General features: G+C 35.9%; 1 protein-coding gene across 1 annotated transcript in view; it reads right to left on the bottom strand.

The window, feature by feature from the left end:
* Window positions 1-22,652, bottom strand: part of CFAP47 (cilia and flagella associated protein 47) — a 440,981-nt gene that overhangs the window by 105,135 nt on the left and 313,194 nt on the right. Inside the window, exon 49 of the mRNA XM_003924170.4 lies at window positions 20,179-20,290. Within this exon, the coding sequence (XP_003924219.4) occupies window positions 20,179-20,290 (112 nt within the window). The remainder of the gene's footprint in view (window positions 1-20,178; window positions 20,291-22,652) is intronic.

Raw genomic sequence — 22,652 nt, 5'->3', positions numbered from 1 at the left:
TAACAATGCACTTCGAACTTATCATATTTTATAAATACACAATGGGTTTATACAGCTAAAACCCCATCATAAGTCAAGGATTGTCCTAAATGTGCATTGCTTTTGCACCATCATAAAGTTGAAAAATCATAAGTGGAAACATTATGACTCCGGGACCATCTGTACTCTCACAAATTAAAAGTACATATTTTCCATTCTCACTCATTTCAGTCCATTATAGACTCAGCGTATTTTTCGTTCCCCTAACTCACTCATTTAATGTTTATTATGTTTTATTATCCCTTAACAAATAGAAATTGGGCATTCATTTGTAAAACAATTTAAAAGCCCTATGTGAGTATTATAAGACTGTGTATTACAGAACAGAATGAGAAATGGTTAACTATCTCAAAAAATAAAAATTGGCGCAGAATCGCACGTTCTCACTCATAAGCGGCTGTTGAGCAATGAGAATACATGGACATAGGTAGGGGAACAACACACACCGGGGCCTGCTGTGGGGTGAGAGAACTAGGGGAGGGATGGCAGGGGGTGGGGAATAGGGGAGGAATAACATTAGGAGAAATACCTAATATAGATGATGGGGGGGATGGATGCAGCAAACCACCATGGCATGTGTATACCTATGTAACAATCCTGCACGATCTGCACATGTACCCCAGAACGCAAAGTATAACCAAAAAATTAAAAATAAATAAGTAATGAAAAAAAATGGTGAAGAGAACTACAGAAGCACTTAGGCATCTACTCAGTAGTTCATGTTTTAAATGAAGGAATATTTTTAAATAACATATCTTAGAAGTATGCCATTAATGTGCCCAGACTTTTTTCTAGTGAAAAACCCTTTTTTGGACAATGTCAATTTAATTTTGTTTCTAAACAATTACTTCTTTTCATTTTACTTGTATTTTTTATTGTTAATTGGCTACTGTGGAAGAGACAAATTCTTGTCATGTATTATACTGAGGAACATTATACTTAGCAACCTGATCATCAGCAGTAAATCTTCAAATGAAATGGAAAAAATAATGAGTATGAGAATAATATGTTTTCCGAAACATGATAACTTTTTTCACAACATATGTGCATGCCATTTTTTTGTTCTCTATATGCCACTCTTCAGGGTAAGGTCTATTGCTCCAAAAGAAAACAAAAAAAAAATATAAAACTTGGTTTGTTGGTAGTAGAGTTGGTCAAAGTAACAGGAAAATTCTTAGACAGCTTTAGTAAAACTATAAATATAACAGAAATAATATTAGTATCTAAAAGCAACTCCCCACATGAAGATAACAGCATCATTGAATTAATGGAGATTTTCAGTTTTTCTCAATAGACTATAAGGGAAAATAATCTATTAGAAATAGCAACTAAATCCATTATGTTTTTAAAACCACAAGTTTTACTTTTGAAAAGTAGACTTATTTCTTCGCTAAACACTAAGTGGCTGATTTTTCAAAATGAATTTTTCACAGTCAGTAAAACAAACATTTTCTAGTATACACATCTGGTTTAATCAAGGTTTTTTTCCCTCTAATTTTATGTTATCATACAAAAGCCTCAAGTTTTAATTATGAAAAACATAATTTTATATTAATGAGTTTTCCTTTGAATATATATATATATATTTTTTAAATTTACTTTAGGTTCTGGGGTACATGTGCAGGTCATGCAGGGTTGTTGCATAGGTGCATACTACATCCTGCATTTCTCCCCACAATATCCCTCCCCACCCTTCCCACCCCCTGCTGTCCCCTGCTACCCCCGCCTCAACTGAATGCTCATTGTGTGCTAGGTATATGCTAAATGCTTCCTGTTCATCATCTTAGTTAACCCCTGCAAGAAGTATATGAATTAATTACTCATTGCGCTCATTTTAAAGCTGGCCTTAGGGAAGGTTGTCTAACTGCCTAGATCACACAGTTAATAAGTGGCAAAGGCATATATATTTCCCTGGCATATAATATGAGAAATTATAAATTAAATTGTATTTAAATATCACAAAACGTACGACAGAATAAAAAGAATTTTGATTGAAAAAATATATAAATCACTCACATATGAGGGAACTTCAAAAAGTTTATGGAAAATTGGAATTAAAAGAATAAAAATTATATAATCTTTATTTCTCATCATAAGCTCTATAAAGTTCAAGGCACTTTTGTAAGTGTTCGTATCAGCCATTTAGTCCCTAAAAAATCTGAGAGTCCTTAGAATTTAACCATATCAACGGTCTTTCTTACATTATTAACTGAATAAAAATGATACCCTTTAAAGATTTTTTTAAGATGAAGGGGAAAACAAGTCAGAAGTCAGAAATACCGAAATCTAGACTGTATGGTAGATGCCTAATGATTTCCCATTGAAAGTCTTACAAAATTGCCCTTGTCTGATGAGAGGAATGTGCAGGAGCATTGTCATGCTGCAGATGAACTTTCTAGATAAGCTTACCTGGGCATTTTTTTGCTAAAGCTCTGGATAACTTACTTAAAACTCACTCTTAATAAGCAAATGTTATTGTTCTTTGGACTTCCAGAAAATCAACAAGCTAAATACCTTGAGTATCCCAAAAAACTGTTGCCATGACCTTTGTTCTCATCCTTTGCTTTAACTGGACCTCTTCCACCCCTTGCTTTAATTAACTTTGTATTCAAGATTTTGCCAGTAAAGCCATGTTTTACCTGTTACAATGGAAACTGGCTTTCATAGGGTCTCTTTTCAAATGATGGCTGATATGGGTGCAACAGTTTTGGCACCCATCGAGTACAAAGTTTGCTCAACTTTTCATTCACGATTCTATAAGCTAAACAAATTAAGGTATCTATAGTGTTGCCTTGTTTTTGCCAGTAACTGTAGGTCCTATTCAATTAGGGTTCAAACAAGATGAATTTTTACTCTCAAATTGATATGCCTGCCACGATGAACTTCACTTTCAACATAAGCTTGTACATTCTTTTTTTTTTTTTTTTTTGAGACGGAGTTTCGCTCTTGTTAACCCAGGGTGGAGTGCAATGGCACGATCTCGGCTCACCGCAACCTCCGCCTCCTGGGTTCTGGCAATTCTCCTGCCTCAGCCTCCTGAGTAGCTGGGATTACAGGCACACGCCACCATGCTCAGCTAATTTTTTGTATTTTTAGTAGAGACGGGGTTTCACCATGTTGACCAGGCTGGTCTCGATCTCTTGACCTCGTGATCCACCCGCCTCGGCCTCCCAAAGAGCTGTGATTACAGGCTTGAGCCACCGCGCCCGGCCAGCTTGTACATTCTTAAAACGAGTTACCCATTTGTAAACTGCTGATTTATTTGGGGCATTGTTCCCTTAAACTTTCCGTAAAGGATTAATGATTTCATCATTTTTTCCACTGAAGCTTCACTGTAAATTTGGTGTTTACCATTACTTCAATATTAGCAGAATTCATATTGCTTTCATAGGGTCTCTTTTCAAACGATGTCTTATCCTACTTAGAGTCTCAAACTAGGTCCTGTTTAGACATGTTATATCAAGTTAATATGTGTTTATTTTGGTGCAAAAAGCATTTTGAAACCATGCATTGATTTTTTTTATACTATACATTTTCATAAATGTTTTGGAGTCCACTTCTCCTTACATAACATTTAATTTGACCTAAACAGATAGAGCTCAGATACTGCACATTAATCACCTAAACTCTCATCCCTCAGGAAATTGTCAAAAGCCAGTTTCCATAGTAATGGGAAAGTCTGGCAAAGTATTTTCTGTCTTTGCAATTGGTCCCCTTATACCCATCTTGCATTATCCCTTGACTCCACCCTTCATTGCCTCCAAATGCTAAGGAGATGTACTGTTAAGGAAAATCTCTGCATGGCTCGGATTTCATCAATTTGTGAACCATGAAAGCAAATTAGTTCACTCAAGAAGTTTTGGTATAAGTATCTTCTCTGTGAACATTGTATTACATACAATCAAATAAATTTGAATAATATTTTGTTTCTCTAATATCATACTACTCTACAAAATCTGTGAAATAACTGAAGCAAGACTATAATGGCCTAAAAAATCTTGCACTAGTTTTTCCCTTCCTTCTGTCCCTTTCTTTTTTCCACCCTTCATTTTAAGCTTACTTTTAACCAACTTTTTTTTTTTTTAATTTCCCCTTCATTAGGGGACCAAAAGAGCAACGTGGGAAAACAAAATTACATAGCTGATGGAAAACAGGATGGGGCAAAATATTAAAGCAGTGATGGTTCAGATAGTTATTAAAACCACTTGCTTCTTTCTGATTCGCCTAAGAAAAACGTAATTAATTACATTTAATCAAAATAAAAGAATCAGTCCTTATCTATGCAATAACAAAAGAGAAATCACTTTTCCCAAGAGTGCAAAGAGTGGTCAGAGTCATAGGTTTATCAGTATTTCCAAATCTTTTTGAAAGACTGATATGTTTTAAAAATATTCAAGAGCCAATTCTTCGAAAGTTTCAGAATTTCTGAAAAGTCATCTAAATTAGTAAATTCAATAGGTTATGTTTAAATCTTGAAATTTCGAAAAGCATCATTAAAGGGTATTTTAAATTTGAAAAGTTTCTATTAAAAAAACAATAAAATGAAATACTTTACAATTAACCCTTGTATCTGTGATTCTTATGTAACTTCTGTATCTGAGATTCCTATGTCTTACATGAGAAAAACCAACAACCTGCCAAATCACATTTTCATTTGACTGTATACATCTTTCCACAACACATACAAATTCTTTTGATTGGCCAAGCAGGACAGACAGACAGACAGAAACACACACACACACACACACACACACACACACACACACACACACACAGAAAGAGAGAAGTTTAATTTTCTTAATAAAAATGCTATCTTAGTGGCTCAAAATTCAAAGATAAAGACTTTCTCTAGAATGTAATGGGTGGATTCATCAGCGACTTGAACTGTCTTCCTAAGGAAACCCAAATTTATATTCAATAGAGTATCTACAGCCTTCACTTCCAAGGAGAACTATTTATCTAATATATAATCAAAAATTACAAGTGAGTGTTGGGGCAATTAAACATAGATTTCATGGCAAACAATTAAGTTGCAGGAATGTCTTTTCTTTGTTGTGACAGAGTATAGGCAGTTTCAAATTCACTTTTCTTCAAGCATATAAATCCACCTTGTTTTCATATTTTATTGTACTCTGATTATTACAATATTAAGTAATTTAAAAATATATCAGAAGCAATTTTATTTTTGAAATGCATTGTTTGTTCTAGTCAGTGTTGACTGGACACCTGCAGTTGTTTGCCAGGTGTTGGTCTGGAGGCCAAGGCTGGGCTAGCAATCAGAGGACAGATCATCTTATATAAAGGCAGAAAATGCTGTATGTGACATCACTTGTAGATCTATTGACACAAATGAATTCACTTCTAGACAATCATGTGACCACAGCTTGAGGATAGAATTAATACTTATCTTGATGTTGCTATCAAGAGTCAGTAAGAAAAGGTCTAGTGCTCACAAACCCTCTAGAGTAATGCCATCATGAAGCATCAGAGCATAGGCTACCTGGGAAAGCTGAGATCGTAAAAGAAAAGAAAAATGTCCAAAGGACCATGAGAGCATCCAAGAATACCAAATATAGTATTTCCACAATGCCTCAATGTCTTGCTTTTAAAAATCACACCCATCACCTAAAAGAGCATGAACCACTTTATAGCAACCAATGCTTATTTTCAAAGACCAATGACACCTGATTGGTTTTGCTTCTACAAGTACGGCAGTCAACACTGGTGATGGCAAAAAGCCAAAAAGATCCAAACTCAGTTTCAACCAAGATATTGATAGCACTCTACCTAGTTTTTTCATTGGAATAAGCTATGATAGATAAGGGACAAAATAAGTTTCAAATCCCTCATATGCCTGTATCATGTTTGGGAGTTGTCAAGAAAGAGATATATGTATGTGTATATATATATATATATATATATATATATATATATATATAAAATCATCTGGCATTTTAGACTTCTGCAAATCAAATTAAGAAGGGAACAGTGAGGAGAAAGAAAAACACAGAAAAATGCGAAATTTACATTAGATAATATCTCCACTGTTTCAGTGGTACTATGGTCAGTAAGTTTCTTTCAGTGTCAAAACTTGGACAAGATGACTAACAGTCCAGGAAGAACCTCTGACACAGCCAGAAAGAACTTCTCTCACCAAGACAGATCAGAATATTGAGGAATCTGGCATGCTTCAAGCAGACTGTCTGAAAGAATGCACTGAGACAGGTTGAAGAGAGGGCCCAGATGTTGGGACTGAAGGAGGAGGAAGCTGGAAACCACGCATGGAATTGCTGAGTGCCAGGATGCATTCCAGGCCCTGCACAGCTCCTGAAGAAAGGGGCGGGTGTGACATGTGTAAGCTGCTAGACCTGGAGAGAGCAGGGCTGACTTTTCCATAGGACCAGGGTGAAACTGATCTGCATGCCCCACTGAACTCCAGCCCCTCCCAGAGTTCCTGCCAGGCCATGCCTACATGCAGTACAGCCTTAGCTACCCCACCAAAAGATTTTTTTCCCAGCATCCACCACCATAGCACTTTAACCTTATCCTCCTCCTGTCACCCCACTGGAGCACTTTTGCTGACATCCTCCCACCAGAAGGCATTTGCCTGCAACCTCACTACTGTCCCTATGGGTCACAATCAGCTGCGACACCACCACTGTCACACAGAAGCACTTTCTGCCCATGGAATCCCCTGCCAGAAGGCTTCCCACCCACAATGCCTCTGTCAGAGCACCTCCTACAAATAGTGCCCAACTATGCTGACTGGAGCACTTCAAGCTCATGGCCTTCCCCCCAAGCACTTTCTTCTAGTGTCACCCTTGTTGGAGTGCATCCCACCTGTGGCATCCCTACCATCCCTGTCACAGTGTGTCCCACCAGTGGGTGCCACCATCAACCCAGCCCAAGTGCATCCCATCCATGGCACCCCTGCTGGAGAGTCTTCCATCTGTGGGAGCCCCAAGTCCCCCATCAGAGCACTCCCCACCCATAGTGCTGCCACCACCCCTACTGGAGCATTTATGCTCACCATGGCCCCACCATCCCCTATGGAGTGCTGCTGCCAATAATCTGGCAGTGTCTTGGCTCCTCTATCCCAGCTGGGGCTTAACCTCAAGAGAACAGTGGACGAAGCCATGTACCCAGTACCGGCTACTCATGGATACAGCACACAGCCCAGCAATGGGGAATTGAGCATTCACCCTCTGAAAGCATCCAGAAACTAAGTCATTCAATTATACACAACTTGCACCACAGTCACAATCAAGGGCAATAATGATCATAAAAATATAAAGCCCATCCAAATGACAGCAACTTCAAATGATAAAGGAGTATCAGCCCTCACAGATAGAAAGAGCCAGCACAGAACTCTGGCAAGTCTAAAAGTCACAATGTCTTTTTACCTCCAAATAAAATCACACTATCTTCGCAGAAATGGTTTTTAATCAGATTAAAATGGCTGAAACGTCAGACATAGAATTCAAAATCTGAATGGCAAGAAAGTTCATCAAGATATAAGAGAAGGCTGAAACCCAATCCAAGGAAAACAATAAACTGATCCAATAATTGAAAGATGGTATAACTAATTTAAGAAAACCCGACTGAGCTTATGGAAATGAAAATACAACGGGAAGCATTAACAACAGCATAGATCAAGCTGAGGAAAGAACATCAGACCTGGAAGATCACTCATTCCAATTAAATCAGACAGAAAAAAATTTTTAAAAAATTTAGAAAATGAAGAAAATCTCCGAAATATATGGGATTAAGTAAAGACACCACACCTACAAGTCACTGGCATTCCTGAAAGAGAAGGTGAGAAAGCAAGTAACTTTGAAAACATATTTGGAGAGACAGTCTATAGAAATTTTCCCAGTCTCATTAGAGATTGGGATGCAAATTCAAGAAATGTAGAGGACCCCTGTGAGATATTATGCAAGATGACCATTCTTAAAACACATAGTCATCAGATTCTCCAAGGTCAATGTAAGAGAAAAAATATTCAAGGCAGCTAGAAGAAAGGGAAGGTCACTTACAAAGGGAACCCCGTAAAGCTAATCATAAAAGTTTCCACAGAAACCTTACAAACCAGAAAAAATAAGAGGCCTATTTTTAACATTCTTAAAGAAAATAATTCCAATCAAGAATTTCATATCTCACCAAAGTAAACTTCATATGCGAAGAAGAAATGAAATCCTTTTCAGACAAGTAAATGCTAAGCAAATTTGCTGCCACTAGATCTGCCTTTAAAAAGGTCCTAAAAAAGTACTAAACATGGAAATAAAAGAACAATACCTGCCACCACAAAAACACACTTAAAAACATACTCCATTGACACTATAAATCAACTATACAATCGAGTCTACATAACAGCCACCTAACAGCAAAATAACAATATCAAATCCTCACATATTAGTATTGATGCAATGTAAATTGGTTAAATATCCAACTTAAAAAGCGTAGAGTGGCAAGTCGAATAAATAAGCACAAACCAACTGTCTGCTATCTTCAAAAGACCCATGTCACAAGTAACAAAACCCATAGTTTTAAAATAATGGGATGGAGAAAGATCCATATTGCAAACTGAAAACAGAAAAGGAATTGGCATTGCAATTCTTACATAAAACAATTTTAAACCAACAATGACCAAAAAGGACAAAGAAGGACATTACATAATGACAAAAGGCTCTATCCAACAAGAAGACTTACTATACTAAATATATACACACCTAGATATATTGGAACACCCAGATTTATAAAATAAGTTCTTAAGAGATCTACCAAGAGATTTTGACAATCATACAAAATTATTGATCATCAATCAAATCCACACATAACAATATTAACGTTGAATATAAATGGCCTAAACACTCCAATCAAAAGACACAGACTGGCAAACTGGATAAAAAGTCAGAACTCATCCATGTCCTGTATTCAGGAAACCCATCTCACATACAAAGACACACATAGAATCAAAGGGATAGAAGAAGATTTACCAAGCAAATGGAGAACAAAAAAAAAAGCAGGGGTTGTAATCCTAGTCTCTGATAAAATGGACTTCAACAAAGATCAAAAGAGACAAAGAAGGACACTACATAATGGTAAAAGGATCAATCCAACAGGAAAAGCTAAGTATCCTAAATACATATGCCCCCAACACAGGAGCACCCAGATACATAAAGCAAGTTCTTAATGACCTAAAAAGAGATTTAGACTCCCACACAATAATAGTGGGAGACTTCAACACTCCACTGTCAATATTAGATCAATGAGACAGAAAATTAACAAGGATATCCAGGACTTGAATGCAGAGCTGAACCAAGTGGACCTAATACACATATACAGAACTCTCCACCCAAAATCCACAGAATATACATTTTTCTCAGCACCAAATTGCACATACTCTAAAATTGACCATATCATTGGAAGCAAATCACTCCTCAGCAAATGCAAAAGAACAGAAAGCATAACAGTCTATCAGACCACAGCGCAGTCAGACTAGGACACAGGATCAAGAAACACACACAAACCCACACAACCACTTGGAAACGGAACAACCTGTTCCTGAGTGCCGACTGGAAACTCTCAAAAAAAAAAATAAAAGAAATACTAGATTTCCACAGAATCAACCCAAATGCCCATCAATGATAGACAGGTAAATGCAAATCAAAACTACAATGAGATATCATCTCACCCCAGGTGAAATGGCTTATATCCAAAAGGCAGGCGATAACAAATGCTGGCAAGGATGTGGATAAAGGGGAACCCTCATACAATGTTGTTGGGAATGTAAATTAGCAAAAAAATTGTGAAGAACAGTTTTGAGGTTCCTTAAAAAACTAAAAAAATATATATCATTTGATTCAGTAATCCCACCACTGAGTATACATCCAAAATAAAGAAAATCAAGATATCTAAGAGATACCTATACTTCCATGTTTGTTGCAGCAGTGTTCACAATATTTAAGATTTGGAAGCAACTTAAGTATACATCAACAGATGAATAAAGAAAATGTGTATATTTACACAATGGAGTACTACTTAGCCATAAAAAAAGAGAGCCAATCATTCATAATAACATAGATACAATTGGAAATTGTTATGTTAAATGAAATGAACCAGGCACAGAAAGACAAACATTGCATTTTCTCACTTATTTCTGGATCTAAAAATCAAAACAATTGAATTTATGGTGTCAGAGAGTAGAAGGATGGTTACCAGAGACTGGGAAGGGTAGTGGGGGATTGGTGAGAGGTAGGAACGGTTAATGGGTACAATGCAATAGAAGAAATGAATAAGACCTCTATTTGATAGCACAACAGGATGACTATAGACAATAACAACTTCATTGTACATTTTAAAATAACTAAAAGGTTGTATTTGGATTGTTTGTAACACAAATAATAGACACTTGAGGGAATGGATAGCCCATTCTCCATGATGTATTTCACACTGCATGCCCTTATCAAACTATTTCATGTACCCCATAAATATATACAATTACTATATATCCACAAAAATTAAAAAGTAAAAAAAAAAAAAACTAAAAGAAACACAAAGCCAAAGGCATCACACTACCTAACACGAAACTATACCACAAGGCTAAAGTAACCAAAATAGGAAGGTACTTGTACAGAGATAGACACGTTGACCAATCCAACACTTTATAGAAACCAGAAATAAAGCCGAACAGCTACAGCCATCTGATTTTTGATAAAGTCAACAATAACAAGCAATAAGGAAAGGACTCCCTACTCAATAAATAGTACTGGGATCATTGTCTAGCCATATGCCAAAGACTGAAACTGTACTTCTTCCTTTCACCATACACAGAATGGAACTCAAGATTATGATTAAAGATTTAAATGTAAGACCCTAAAATATAAAAAAATCCTAGAAGAAAATCTAAGACATACCATTCTGGACACAGACTTTGGCAAAGATGTCTTGTTGAATATCCCAAAAGCAACTGCAACAAAATCAAAAACAGACAAGGAGGACCTAATTAAACTAAAAAGCTTCTACATAGTAAGAGAAACAGACAACAGATTAAACAGACAAACTTACAGAATGGGAGAAAATATTTGAAAAGTATGCACTCAAGAAAGGTCTAATATCTATAAGTAAGTTAAATCAATAAGCAAAAAGCAAACGACCCCATTAAAATGTAGCTAAATACATGAACAGACGCTTCTTAAAAGAAGACAAACATGTAATCAACAAATATATGAAAAATACTGATCAGAACTAAATATTGGAGAAATGTAAATCAAAAGCTCTATGAGATAACCATCTCACACCATTCTGAATGGTTATTATTAAAAAGTCAGAAAATAATAGATGCTGGCGAGGTTGTGAAGAAAAAAGAACACTTACACATTGCTGGTGGGAATGTAAATTAGTTCAGCCTCTGTGGAAAGCAGTTTGGATACTTCTTAAAGAACTATGAACTATCATTTGACCCAGCAATCCCACTATGTGGCACATATCCAAAGGGAAATAAATCGTTCCACCAAAAAGACATATGCACTCATATTGTTTATCACATGGCTATTCACAATAACAAAGGCATGAAATCAACCAAGACGACCAGCAACAGTGTACACACACACACTGACACGCGCGCACACACACACACACACACACACACCACAGAACACTATGCAGCCATAAAAATGAATGAAATTGTGTCATTTGCAGCAACATAGATGCAGCTGGAGGACATTATCCTGAGCAAACTAACACAGGAACAAAAAACCAAACATCACATGTTCTCACTTATACAGGGGAGCTAAACATTGAATAGACATGGGCAGAAAGATGGGAGCAACAGACACTGGGGATGTCATGAGGGGGAAAGGAGGGAGAAGGGCATTGGTTGGAAAGCTACTTATCAGGTACTATGCTAAATACCTTGGTGACAAAGTCATTTGTACACCAAGCCTCAGCCACATGTAATTTACTCATGTAACAAACTTGCACATATACTCCCTGAATCTAAAATAAAAGTAAAAAAGAAAAATAATTAATAAAGAGAAAATGTGATGGATGATGCAGAGCAAATACTTTGGAGTCAAACTTCCCAGGCTCCAATTCCAGGTCCGCCATTGACAAACCATAAGACTGAAACATCAAGCTCTCCATGACTTGGTTTCCTTCTTGGTACAACAAAGAAAATAATAGTGCCTATATAAAATACTGTATTTATTTAGGCACCCTGAAAGACTAAATATTATCTGTATTTCACAAACAAAAAAATCTGACATTCAGGGAGGTTAAGTAAATTACCCAAGATTGCACAGTTAAAGAAAGATAATATCGGTAGTTGAAGTGATGTGTGTCAAATTATGTAAAATAATAAGAAAATTTATTTACTGCCTTCTGCATGTTCTACGTTAGGGGTTTCACCGTGCTATTACTCATTGATGGCACAACAGGTGATAGAGGAAGTATTTATATTGCATTACCATGGATGAAGAAATGGATGCTCTGTGGATGGAATAATCTGACTGAGGTACCACAGTGGTACCAGGTAAGTAATCAGAGTCTTTTATTTATGTAACATGGAAATATAAAAAAAATTACATGCTGATGGTGGCCTTCCATTTTTAAAAAGCTGCATTTATTTCAGAAAATATTACATATTCCTAAGATATATAAACTCACACTGAAACTACACTTTGTATAAAGTTATCCTCAATTGCTATAACATTCCTGTTCGAAGTCCTAAAAATAGTTATGGATTAATTAAATGTCAAAAATCAAAGATGGCTTATTTAGAATATTCAAATATACCATGGCTTATATTCCAGAATAAAAATAATAAATATTAAAGAGCTCTCATTGTAAAGAAAATTATTTCTTTATATTCTAGAAAGTAATACCTAAAAAATTGTTTTATAAAGACAAAATAAACCTAATACTAAATAATAAGCCTATATACTAAATATATCAATAGTATATATTTAGTGTTAAAAAACACAAAACTTCATATTTCTCAAGCCAATTCTATTGGTTTGGGGATCCTTTATCAAAGCTAACTAAAAGCTTGTTTGCAATTGTTTGAACAAAGATTTCTTATGCCAGTGTCATAACAGATCCTATTCTAGCATAGCAAGTTCCAAATTGCAAATTTTTAGAAATGAATTGTTGGCTATACATAAACAAGTATGAAGTTTACAGTTGTGTTAAATTTAATGAACACAGTAATTTTTCAGCAAGTAAGAAAGTAGTTTTGGGTGCTGTTAAACAAAATACGAGGTGAATTTTGACAAAATCAAAATTGATCATTCTTACTTATTGCTGGAGCTACCAGGTTACTAAGGGTCATGGATAATAAGAAAATTTCACACTACTATAGCATCAATGTTCAAAATAGAAGCGAAGACTACTCATGTGACTGGAAACCCATCGGTCCTTTGTACTTAGTTCTTAGTGTGGAGTAAAAAGATTTAAAGCACCTTGCTGACTACAGTGAATTGAGTCCATGTAGTGTTATATAAAATCCAAAGACTTGCCACTGTAAGTGCACAAAATACATACTGTGTGCAAATATCTTTGCTGGCCAGGCACAGTGGCTCATGCCTATAATCTCAGCAATTTGGGAGGGCAAGGCAGATGGATAACTTGAGCCCAGGAGTTCAAGAGCATCCTGAGTAACATGGTCAGATTCCATATGTTAAAAAATTAAAAAACTTAGCCAGGCATGCTGGTATACAACTGTTGTCCCAACTACATAGGAGGCTGAGGTGGGAGGATTGCTGGGTCCAGGAGGTTGAAGCTACAGTGAGCCATGTTCACGTCAACTGAACTCTAGCCTGGGCAACAGGATTAGACCCTGTCTCAATTTATAAAAAGAAAAAAGAAAAAGAAAATATTCTTGTTGTATGTTTGGAGACAGTTTTAGGCCACCAGGCCATGATCAAAATAATAAAGTCTTCTAGCCTGGTTTTGTTCATATGTTTAAATGACTCATAATTCAATAAATGATTCTTGTTATAGCTTTTCTCTGTTGCCCTTCCATCAATCCTGTGGGCAAAGGGAAGATTATTCAATTACTGAGTTGTACCCCCTCTTTTTATGTCCTTCAGGTTCACAAATAAAATGTCATTGATGACTGTAAGAAATTCTAAAAACCTTTTCCTTGGAGATGAAAGTGTATTTGTTGCTTATAAGTAGAAGTTCACAAGAGATAATTATGAAGTCCTATACTAAGGCTTTAAAAAAATCAACTGTCCTAGTTAACCATAAAATAAAAGCTTTTAAAAAATATTTATGGGTTTACATTTTTATTTGGAAAGATATTCAGAGAATCCTCTTCCAACTGAAAATTTTAAGTTAAACACACAGAAACTAAAACAGCATGAATCTACTGTAGTGGGTCATCACTGGAGATGACATTTGTTCTGAGATATGTGCTACCCAGTAGTAGTTTGAATCTTGGCTTTAGGGACCATAAATGGGAATCAAAGAGCAAAATCATCAGTTAAAGAGCTCACATCTGCATGGTTTGGGGTACAGTCTTCACATATTTTTGGACCACCAAATCCCAAATTAATTACTTAGCTTCCTAACTCTAGACACAGAAAGGGACCCACAGAAGTATCTTTACAAGTTTACAGTTACCTGTTTGTTGTTTGTAAAACATGTTTTTTAAAGTTGTAGTTTAACTCTGATATTCACAAACTGAAAAACACTAAGCTGATTAGTGACATCCTCATACAGAGCTCAGAAAAGTCAAGCCACAGACATGAGATCTATGTAGGTTATTAAAGAACAACTGGGCCGGGCGCGGTGGCTCAAGCCTGTAATCCCAGCACTTTGGGAGGCCGAGGCGGGTGGATCACGAGGTCAAGAGATCGAGACCATCCTGGTCAACATGGTGAAACCCCGTCTCTACTAAAGGTGCAAAAAATTAGCTGGGCGTGGTGGCGCGTGCCTGTAATCCCAGCTACTCAGGAGGCTGAGGCAGGAGAATTGCCTGAACCCAGGAGGCGGAGGTTGCGGTGAGCCGAGATCGCGCCATTGCACTCCAGCCTGGGTAACAAGAGCGAAACTCCGTCTCAAAAAAAAAAAAAAAAAGAACAACTGGAGCAAATTATTATGAAAATGATGTGTAATGTATGCCAAATGATATATTAATTCTTATACTTACAAGTTAGTTTTGCTAGTACTACATTACAAATTAGTTGCTTTAGGTTGTGAACATGTGTCTTTACAGCCATATCTAAATCATATTTTTTGAACCGTGTTATGTTGTTGCAATCAAAATAAAATTAAGGATTACTATTAATAAAATACATAATCACCACTGAGGCCTACTCATGTTTACCTATATAGTAGTGTCGTGCCAAACGAAACGGCTTCTAGCTAACATAAATGAAAATTTAGTTGCATATTTCACCACTGCAAATAAGCAACAGGCCATTATTCTGTGTCTCCAGTTGGTTACACACTAATCCTGTAACAATGAATAGTAATAATAGCTTTTTGCATCATCATATTTATCTATATCAGATAGGTCATTTTATAGTTACAAAAGAAAGAATTAAGCAATCATGTTTTATTGCATTCAGTTATTAGCACATTATTTCTCTCACACCTGCAAACATAGTGATTTTTGCTTAGATTTGTTGTTTGTTTCTCCTTAAGGTTTTGTGTTTTTATACCTAGGCTGACTTATTCTATATTTTCCATTTTTTTCTGAAACTTAATGACATAAAAAGATAACTTTGAAGTCAAGATAGAACGAGGCTTTCATTCCTATGCAGTAAACTTATCTTTCTGATTACTTCCCCCTCACAGTTATCGGTATCACTTTGCTGAGAGCTTCTTAGTGTCAGAAGTACATTGGACTCTATTTTCTTCTTTCTTTTTCAGATTCAACTTTCATCAAATACAACCATGGAAGACACTACAATGCACTAATGATATATATTTTCAGGAATGAGGAACTACTCCTATAGCTACTGGAAATAATGCTGGAAGATAACCATCAGGTCAGCCCTCTTTATGCACCGCCTTACTTGAAAAAATAAAATAAAAGCTTCACTCAAGGTCAAACATCCTTCCACATGTGGCCCACTTTCAATGACTGACCAACAGAGTACTGTGAAGGCCTAATCTCTTTCTGCCGACCCGGGACAACTCTGAAGGGCCATCCCAGCTTCAGGGGCCTTAATGAGTTGTCTAAAGACTTCAGTGGGCCTTCGCCAAAGCTCTGTCTCTACCCCTGTTGAATATACCTTATCTTTTTTGTTCCAGAAGTGTTGCTCATAACACTTTCTCTAATAAATGTCCTGCTGTCTAACCTCCTATCTCAGAACCTGTTCTCCTGGGAAGTCAACCTGTTACAGCATCATTTTCCCTCTTTATTTATCTTGAAGCTGTCCCTCTGTCTCTTACTTCATTATCATTGCCTAGTTTCTTCTGCCCTAACTCTGATTTAGAATGGCCCATCTTGACTTTCTGTTCCATGGCCAAATAGGCACTTGAAACAAACCTACACACAGGCACACTTGGAACGTGATTGTAGACCACTGCAAGCTGCTTTGAAAATTCCAAGTCAACCCAGTTCCCAAAATCTCTTTCTACCAACAAACATACCAAATATAATACCGGTATAACATTAGCACATGCTGTCAGTGCCCCCACAAAAATCCACCCTGCAGAGAGTTCCTATACATACCAGTCGTTTCTACAACTCTTTGTCTGTGGGCACTCACTGTACAGATATCTGACCTAAGAGAAAACTTTAATCTCTTATAAATAAAGCTTAATGGATAAATACTCCAACTCCATTGCGCTTCACTATGACAATTCTTTCTGAAGGTCCCCAGTGAGATCCCTGTTTTCAGCAGAATCTGAAAGCTAGCTTCCTTACTTATTGGCTTTCTCCCTCCAGCATCTCACTTCCCCATTTACTTAGTGTGCTTTCCAGGATCACCTCTCAAATGAACTACTTGCAATTAATCTCTTGACCTAGGGTTTTCTTTTGGGAGTCGGTACACAGAACTGATTACCTTGGATATTGCCAAAGACCCCTAAATGATCTCCCAGATCTTAGTGGCCTATCGTACCTCTCCTGTCTGTTTTCTATATTACCTCCAGATTTCTCTTTTTCAAACTTAGCTGACTCATGCCCCTTGCCTCCACAGCAATCTTCAATGGTTCCCAGTGCAAAAAGTAAAATAAAATTCTGCCCTAAAATGTCTACTTGCATTGCTAATTGTATGTCACTCTGTATTCCCTACCTCACACACACACTCCAAACATGCCCATCTACTTTTTAATTTACAGAAACTGTCCTCTCTGTGTTTTCAATAAGGTTATTTCTCCTACAGGAAGGTTCCCCCAACCCCCTGCCATATCCTTCAAGGTTCAGATCAAACCCACCATCCCCTATGCAGCCCTCTCAGACCCCCATTGTTGGGATTATTATTTCCTTTCACCATGCTCCCCGGTGCTATGATTAAACTTTAGATGTATCAAAAGCATACCTTGATTGAGATGATTTATCGATACCAATTTCTACCACCACATGTGAATTTCCAGGAAGCAGGAACCACATCATATTATTTAGATATAGTAGCAATATTCAAAATAAATTAACAAACCTATATACCAATGCTGACCAATCAGAAAGGACACCTGATCTAGGTCCTGAAGCATTCTGATGTTTTATGTGTTAACACTTTAGTTGCTGCTAAATTGTTGGGAGGTTCCAAGGGTTCTGGATGAGGGGCTGTGGTGTCTAGACTGGCAAGGGTTATTTGATAGTGGAGCTCAAACAACTGAATATTTGCCAACATATAAGAAAAAACCAGCTGTTCCAATATTTCAATAAGCAAAGCATAATTAGTTGAATGTCAGCTTTGCTCATAACTACTATGTTTATTAAGGCTTTCCAAATTATAGGTCTTTAGTAAATAATTATATATGATTAAGAACAGAATTGAAAATGAACACAAAATTTTTAAAAAGTATCTGATGCATACATACATATATGTATACATGCATGCACACATACGTGGATATGGTTCTTTAACCAGCAAAAGCAGAAAAATTCCCATGTTTGAAATTTTTATAATCTAGTTTTCATTGTATCACTTCAGATTAGTTAGCAGCTGTTCAGAAGCAATTGTATTTACACTGCTTAATCTATAGTTTAAATCTATAGTTTAAGTCTTCCAATAGTAATAGCAATAAAAATTAGAGCTAGGCTCCCTTTTACAAGCTGTTGTTCCAAAGCACAGTGGCACAACTAATTTAATTCTAAGGCAGTGCCTTAGAAAGAGCTAACGTGATGACATTTTATAAATATTTTTCAAAATTATGAAGCCTGTAAAATGGTTTGGATAGCCAGAAACATTAACCTAATTCATCTTCACTTAACAATGTAACCTAAGCTGCATTTAACTTCATTAACTACCTTCTAAATTCTTTCAAAACAACATGTTAATAGTCCATATCTGAATAGTGAAAATATGTATTGAAATATTGTGGTATCATAAAAGCTGCTAAAACCAACAACAACAGAAAAGATTACACAAAGGAAAGGCCTATCAAATCTAATTATTTAATTTTTTATAAGTCTATTCCAATAACTTTAAGAGTTTGATTCACAGACCAGGGGCTTTGTGGCAGTAATAAACATTCTGAATTCAACAATATTTCACAGTTTATGGTTTCTTATGTGTTTCTTCTCATAAGTAGCAGAACTCACTGCCTTCTATAGAACAGGAAACTGAGATTGATTACACTTTATCAAAACTAATTACGCCAATTCTGAATGACTTGTTGCCTTTTACGAAAGACTACTTAAAACTCTAAAATTAAGGAATATGTACCAACTACTAGTACTGTCATTGACAATTACAATGAAAATGAAAATGTAAATTTCTTTGAATCAACTCACTTCTTATGGATTACCTAAAGAATGGCAAAACTATGGGACTTTATGAAAATGCCTGGAATAGACACATTATAGCTCAAATCTACCTATCAAATGAGGACTTATTAATGGGCTTTGTAAATCCAAACACCTCAAAAACAAGGGGAGTATTTCAAAAGATGCTAACAATTTTTGCTGTGTTGGCATTTGAGATTAACCACAAGAAGCAGGGAGTGGGCATGGGCAGCTGTTTCTTCCTACATAAATTCTATTACAGTGGTAATAATTGGATCACTGTGGTTGTCATTATGAAATGTCTCTTCTTCTTTTTAACAGCATAGGCATCCTGTATACTCTGCACTTTCTTCTATGCAGCAGCTCTCTATCACTTCTGTACTAGATATATACCCTTCCCTCAAACACTTTGTTGAGGTAAGGAGGAATGAGAGGCTAGTACATCCAAGGAGCAGTAGACAGCACTACATATGTAAGTATAGAAAGAATATGTATATATGTATATGCTTTCTAAACTTCTAAAGCTGTATCCACCTACCTACATTATGATAATTTCCTCAACAGTACCCAACTACTATAGGAAATTTAATTTTCTCCCAAATAGGACACCTTATTCCTTTGATGAATCATAATCCCTCAATACTAGCTATTACTCCTTCTATCACTTCTTACCTCTCTCCCTTCATAAAGTAATAGGAATACCTCTCAATCCTATTCCCATGTAAGTAATTCTGTTTAGGGACCATTGGGGAAAACTGCATAAATACATACTTTATTACAGAAAAGGGAAGATAAAGGAAAAAATCGACATATATCAAACCTTTAACTTCTTTTTCATATATCAAGGAAGTGCCATGTGATGTTTTTATAATACCCAGTCCTGTAAATAAACATTCTCTTAAAATGTCATTGGGTTGAAATATTGGTATAACTATTTGAAACTATTTATCACATTTTAAATGTAAACACCCTTAATTAAATATTTCCATTTATAGGAATTTGTTCCACAAATAAGTTTGAATAAATGGCCAAGATAATATAGCACTAAACATAAACTGTGTGCATCAAAGCCCTGATTATTTAGAAAGCTAATGACTGAAATGTAAAACTAAATTTTCTTCTGAAGCACTTAATAGAAAGAAGAAAAACAAATTGCATTTCTATTTTGTCTCATCATATTTCCATCCTAGTGTAACAGCAAAATGATGAATATTTTTAAATAAATATTATACCTTTCATTATACCACGTTTCCAAGGATGCACATATAGAATGTATGGAATTTCTTTATATGGGTATACGGTAATCTCTGGATTTCCCCACACTATTGGAAGATCTGTGGTCACCTAGAAATGATAATTCAAAAATGAGAATTACGTAGGATCAACATAAAATATTTTTCTATGCTTTAGTATGTTACATTACATGAAATTACTGCAACAAGTTAAAGCACAGAAAAAACTGAAATTTAAATACTCCCAACAAAATCATTCACTTTTTTAAAAAATAGCAAGGCAGAAAAATTCTACATCCAGAAGAAAAGAAATATAAGAAGAAACCTTTTTAAAAATGGAACAAAAGAAATTATTCTTACGAAACAAATAATACTTATATTCTGCTACTACTTATACTTAGATCTGTGATGCTTAGAAAGTCTGAATACCTCTCATCGACCATGCACAATTGTCTTTAGGCAGTTTGATATACAAAAGAGATGAACCATTTCAATGCATTTCTACATCAGTATTAATAAAACAAATACAAAATATTTAAGCAGCATTTGACCAAACCCTGGCTGAATCCAACTTTCAGTTTACTGAGTGCTTATATCTTCCTATTACCTACTGCTTAGGCAAACAATAATCTACTATGTGTCTCTACATATGAGCCTATTATGAACAATTATAGGAATGAAATTAAACAGTATGATGTGGACTTCTGTCACTGACTTCTTATTTAGAATATTTTTTTGATTTTTTTAATACTTTTTTTTTTTTGAGACGGAGTTTTACTCTTGTTGCCCAGGCTGGAGTGCAGTGGCGCGATCTCAGCTCACTACAACCTCTGCCTCCCAGGTTCAAGCAATTCTCCTGCCTCAGCCTTCCAAGGAGCTGGGATTACAGGCATGCGCCACCACGCCCAGCTAATTTTGTATTTTTAGTAGAGACAGGGTTTCTCTGTATTGGTCAAGCTGGTCTCACACTCCTGATCTCAAGTGATTCAACCATCTCAGCCTCCCAAAGTGCTGGGATTACAGGCATGAGCCACTGCGCCTAGCTAACTTTTTCATACTTCTAATGGATGAGAAATTATATATATTTACGATATACAACACGATGTTTTGATATATGTATACATTGTGAAATGGCTAAATCAAGCTAATCTATGCATTATCTTACATAGTTATTTTGGTGGTGAACAAAAAATCTATTCTCTTAGCTCTTTTCAAGAATACGATATGTTGTTATAATTATCATAACAATGTTTACACTAGATCTAATAAGTCTCTTGAACTTATTTCTTCAAACTGCAATTTTGTGCCCTTTGATTCACATCTCTCCAATGACTCCCCTCATCAGCCCCTGATAACCACCATTCTACTCTACACTTCTATGAACTGAACTTTTTTAGATTCCACATACAATTGAGATCATACAGTATTTGCCTTTCTGTGCCTGGCTTATTTCACTCAACATCATAGCCTCCAGGTTCATCCATGTCACAAACGACAGGATTTCTTTCTGTTTTAAGACTGAATAGTATTTCTTTGTATATATATATCACATTTTCTTTATCTATTCATTTGTTGATGGACACAGGTTGAGTCCCTATCTTGGCTATTGTGAATAATGCTGCAATGAACATGAAAAGTGCAGATAATTCTTTGACATACAGATTTCTACCCTTTGGAATATATACTCAGCAGTGGAGATACAGAATCATGTGACAGTTCTATTTTTAATTTCTGGAAGAAACTTCATAATGTTTATCATAATGGCTGTACTAATTTAAACTCTCACCAACAGTTTAAAAGAGTTTCCCTTTACCCACAAACTCACCAACCCTTGTTTTTTAATTCTCTTTTCTAGGAATCTTAAAACATTCCAGTAGTGTAGGGAAAGTCCATATATCACCATAGACTCTGGTAATACAAGTTCCCTTAGAGACAGCTTTAAATAATTTCTTATTTTCTTGGGCATTGGTCATACTTTCCTGTTTCTTTGTGTCCTTTTACTTCATCTCATAATTTCTTATTGAAAACTACTTTGGAAATCATTTCATCACCTCCTAATGGTTAGTTTTTGTTGTTCTTGTTCTTGTTTTGTTCTTTTATGGTTTAATGACTTTTCTGAACTAATTCTATAAAGTCTGTATTCACTGTAGTATGTGCCCACGGAAGATCTGCTTGGTTGGGTTAGTGATCAGCAAAAATTTGCCACAGATTTCTATAAATGGTGAAAGAACCAATAAATCTTCTACCCTTTGACAAGGAATAATATGTATGTGTTGTTGTATACCTTAAGTACTCTAGAAGTTTAAAACTCTGACTTAGCCTTAATTTTCAGCTCCCACAATTTCTCTATGTCAGCCAGAGGTGAAAAACTAGGATTCTCAGGACTTTCTCAGGCATGCACACAATCTTGAACATCCATGTGGCCTGCCTGTTCCCCAGGAAAATGCCAGAGATTTTTAAATCCCCTAAGGGCA

The sequence above is a fragment of the Saimiri boliviensis genome, chromosome X (genome assembly GCF_048565385.1).
Source record: "Saimiri boliviensis isolate mSaiBol1 chromosome X, mSaiBol1.pri, whole genome shotgun sequence".
NCBI classification, from domain to species: Eukaryota; Metazoa; Chordata; class Mammalia; order Primates; family Cebidae; genus Saimiri; species Saimiri boliviensis.
The sequence above is the reverse complement of the archived record's forward strand: the minus strand, read 5'-3'. Positions and strand labels throughout refer to the sequence as shown.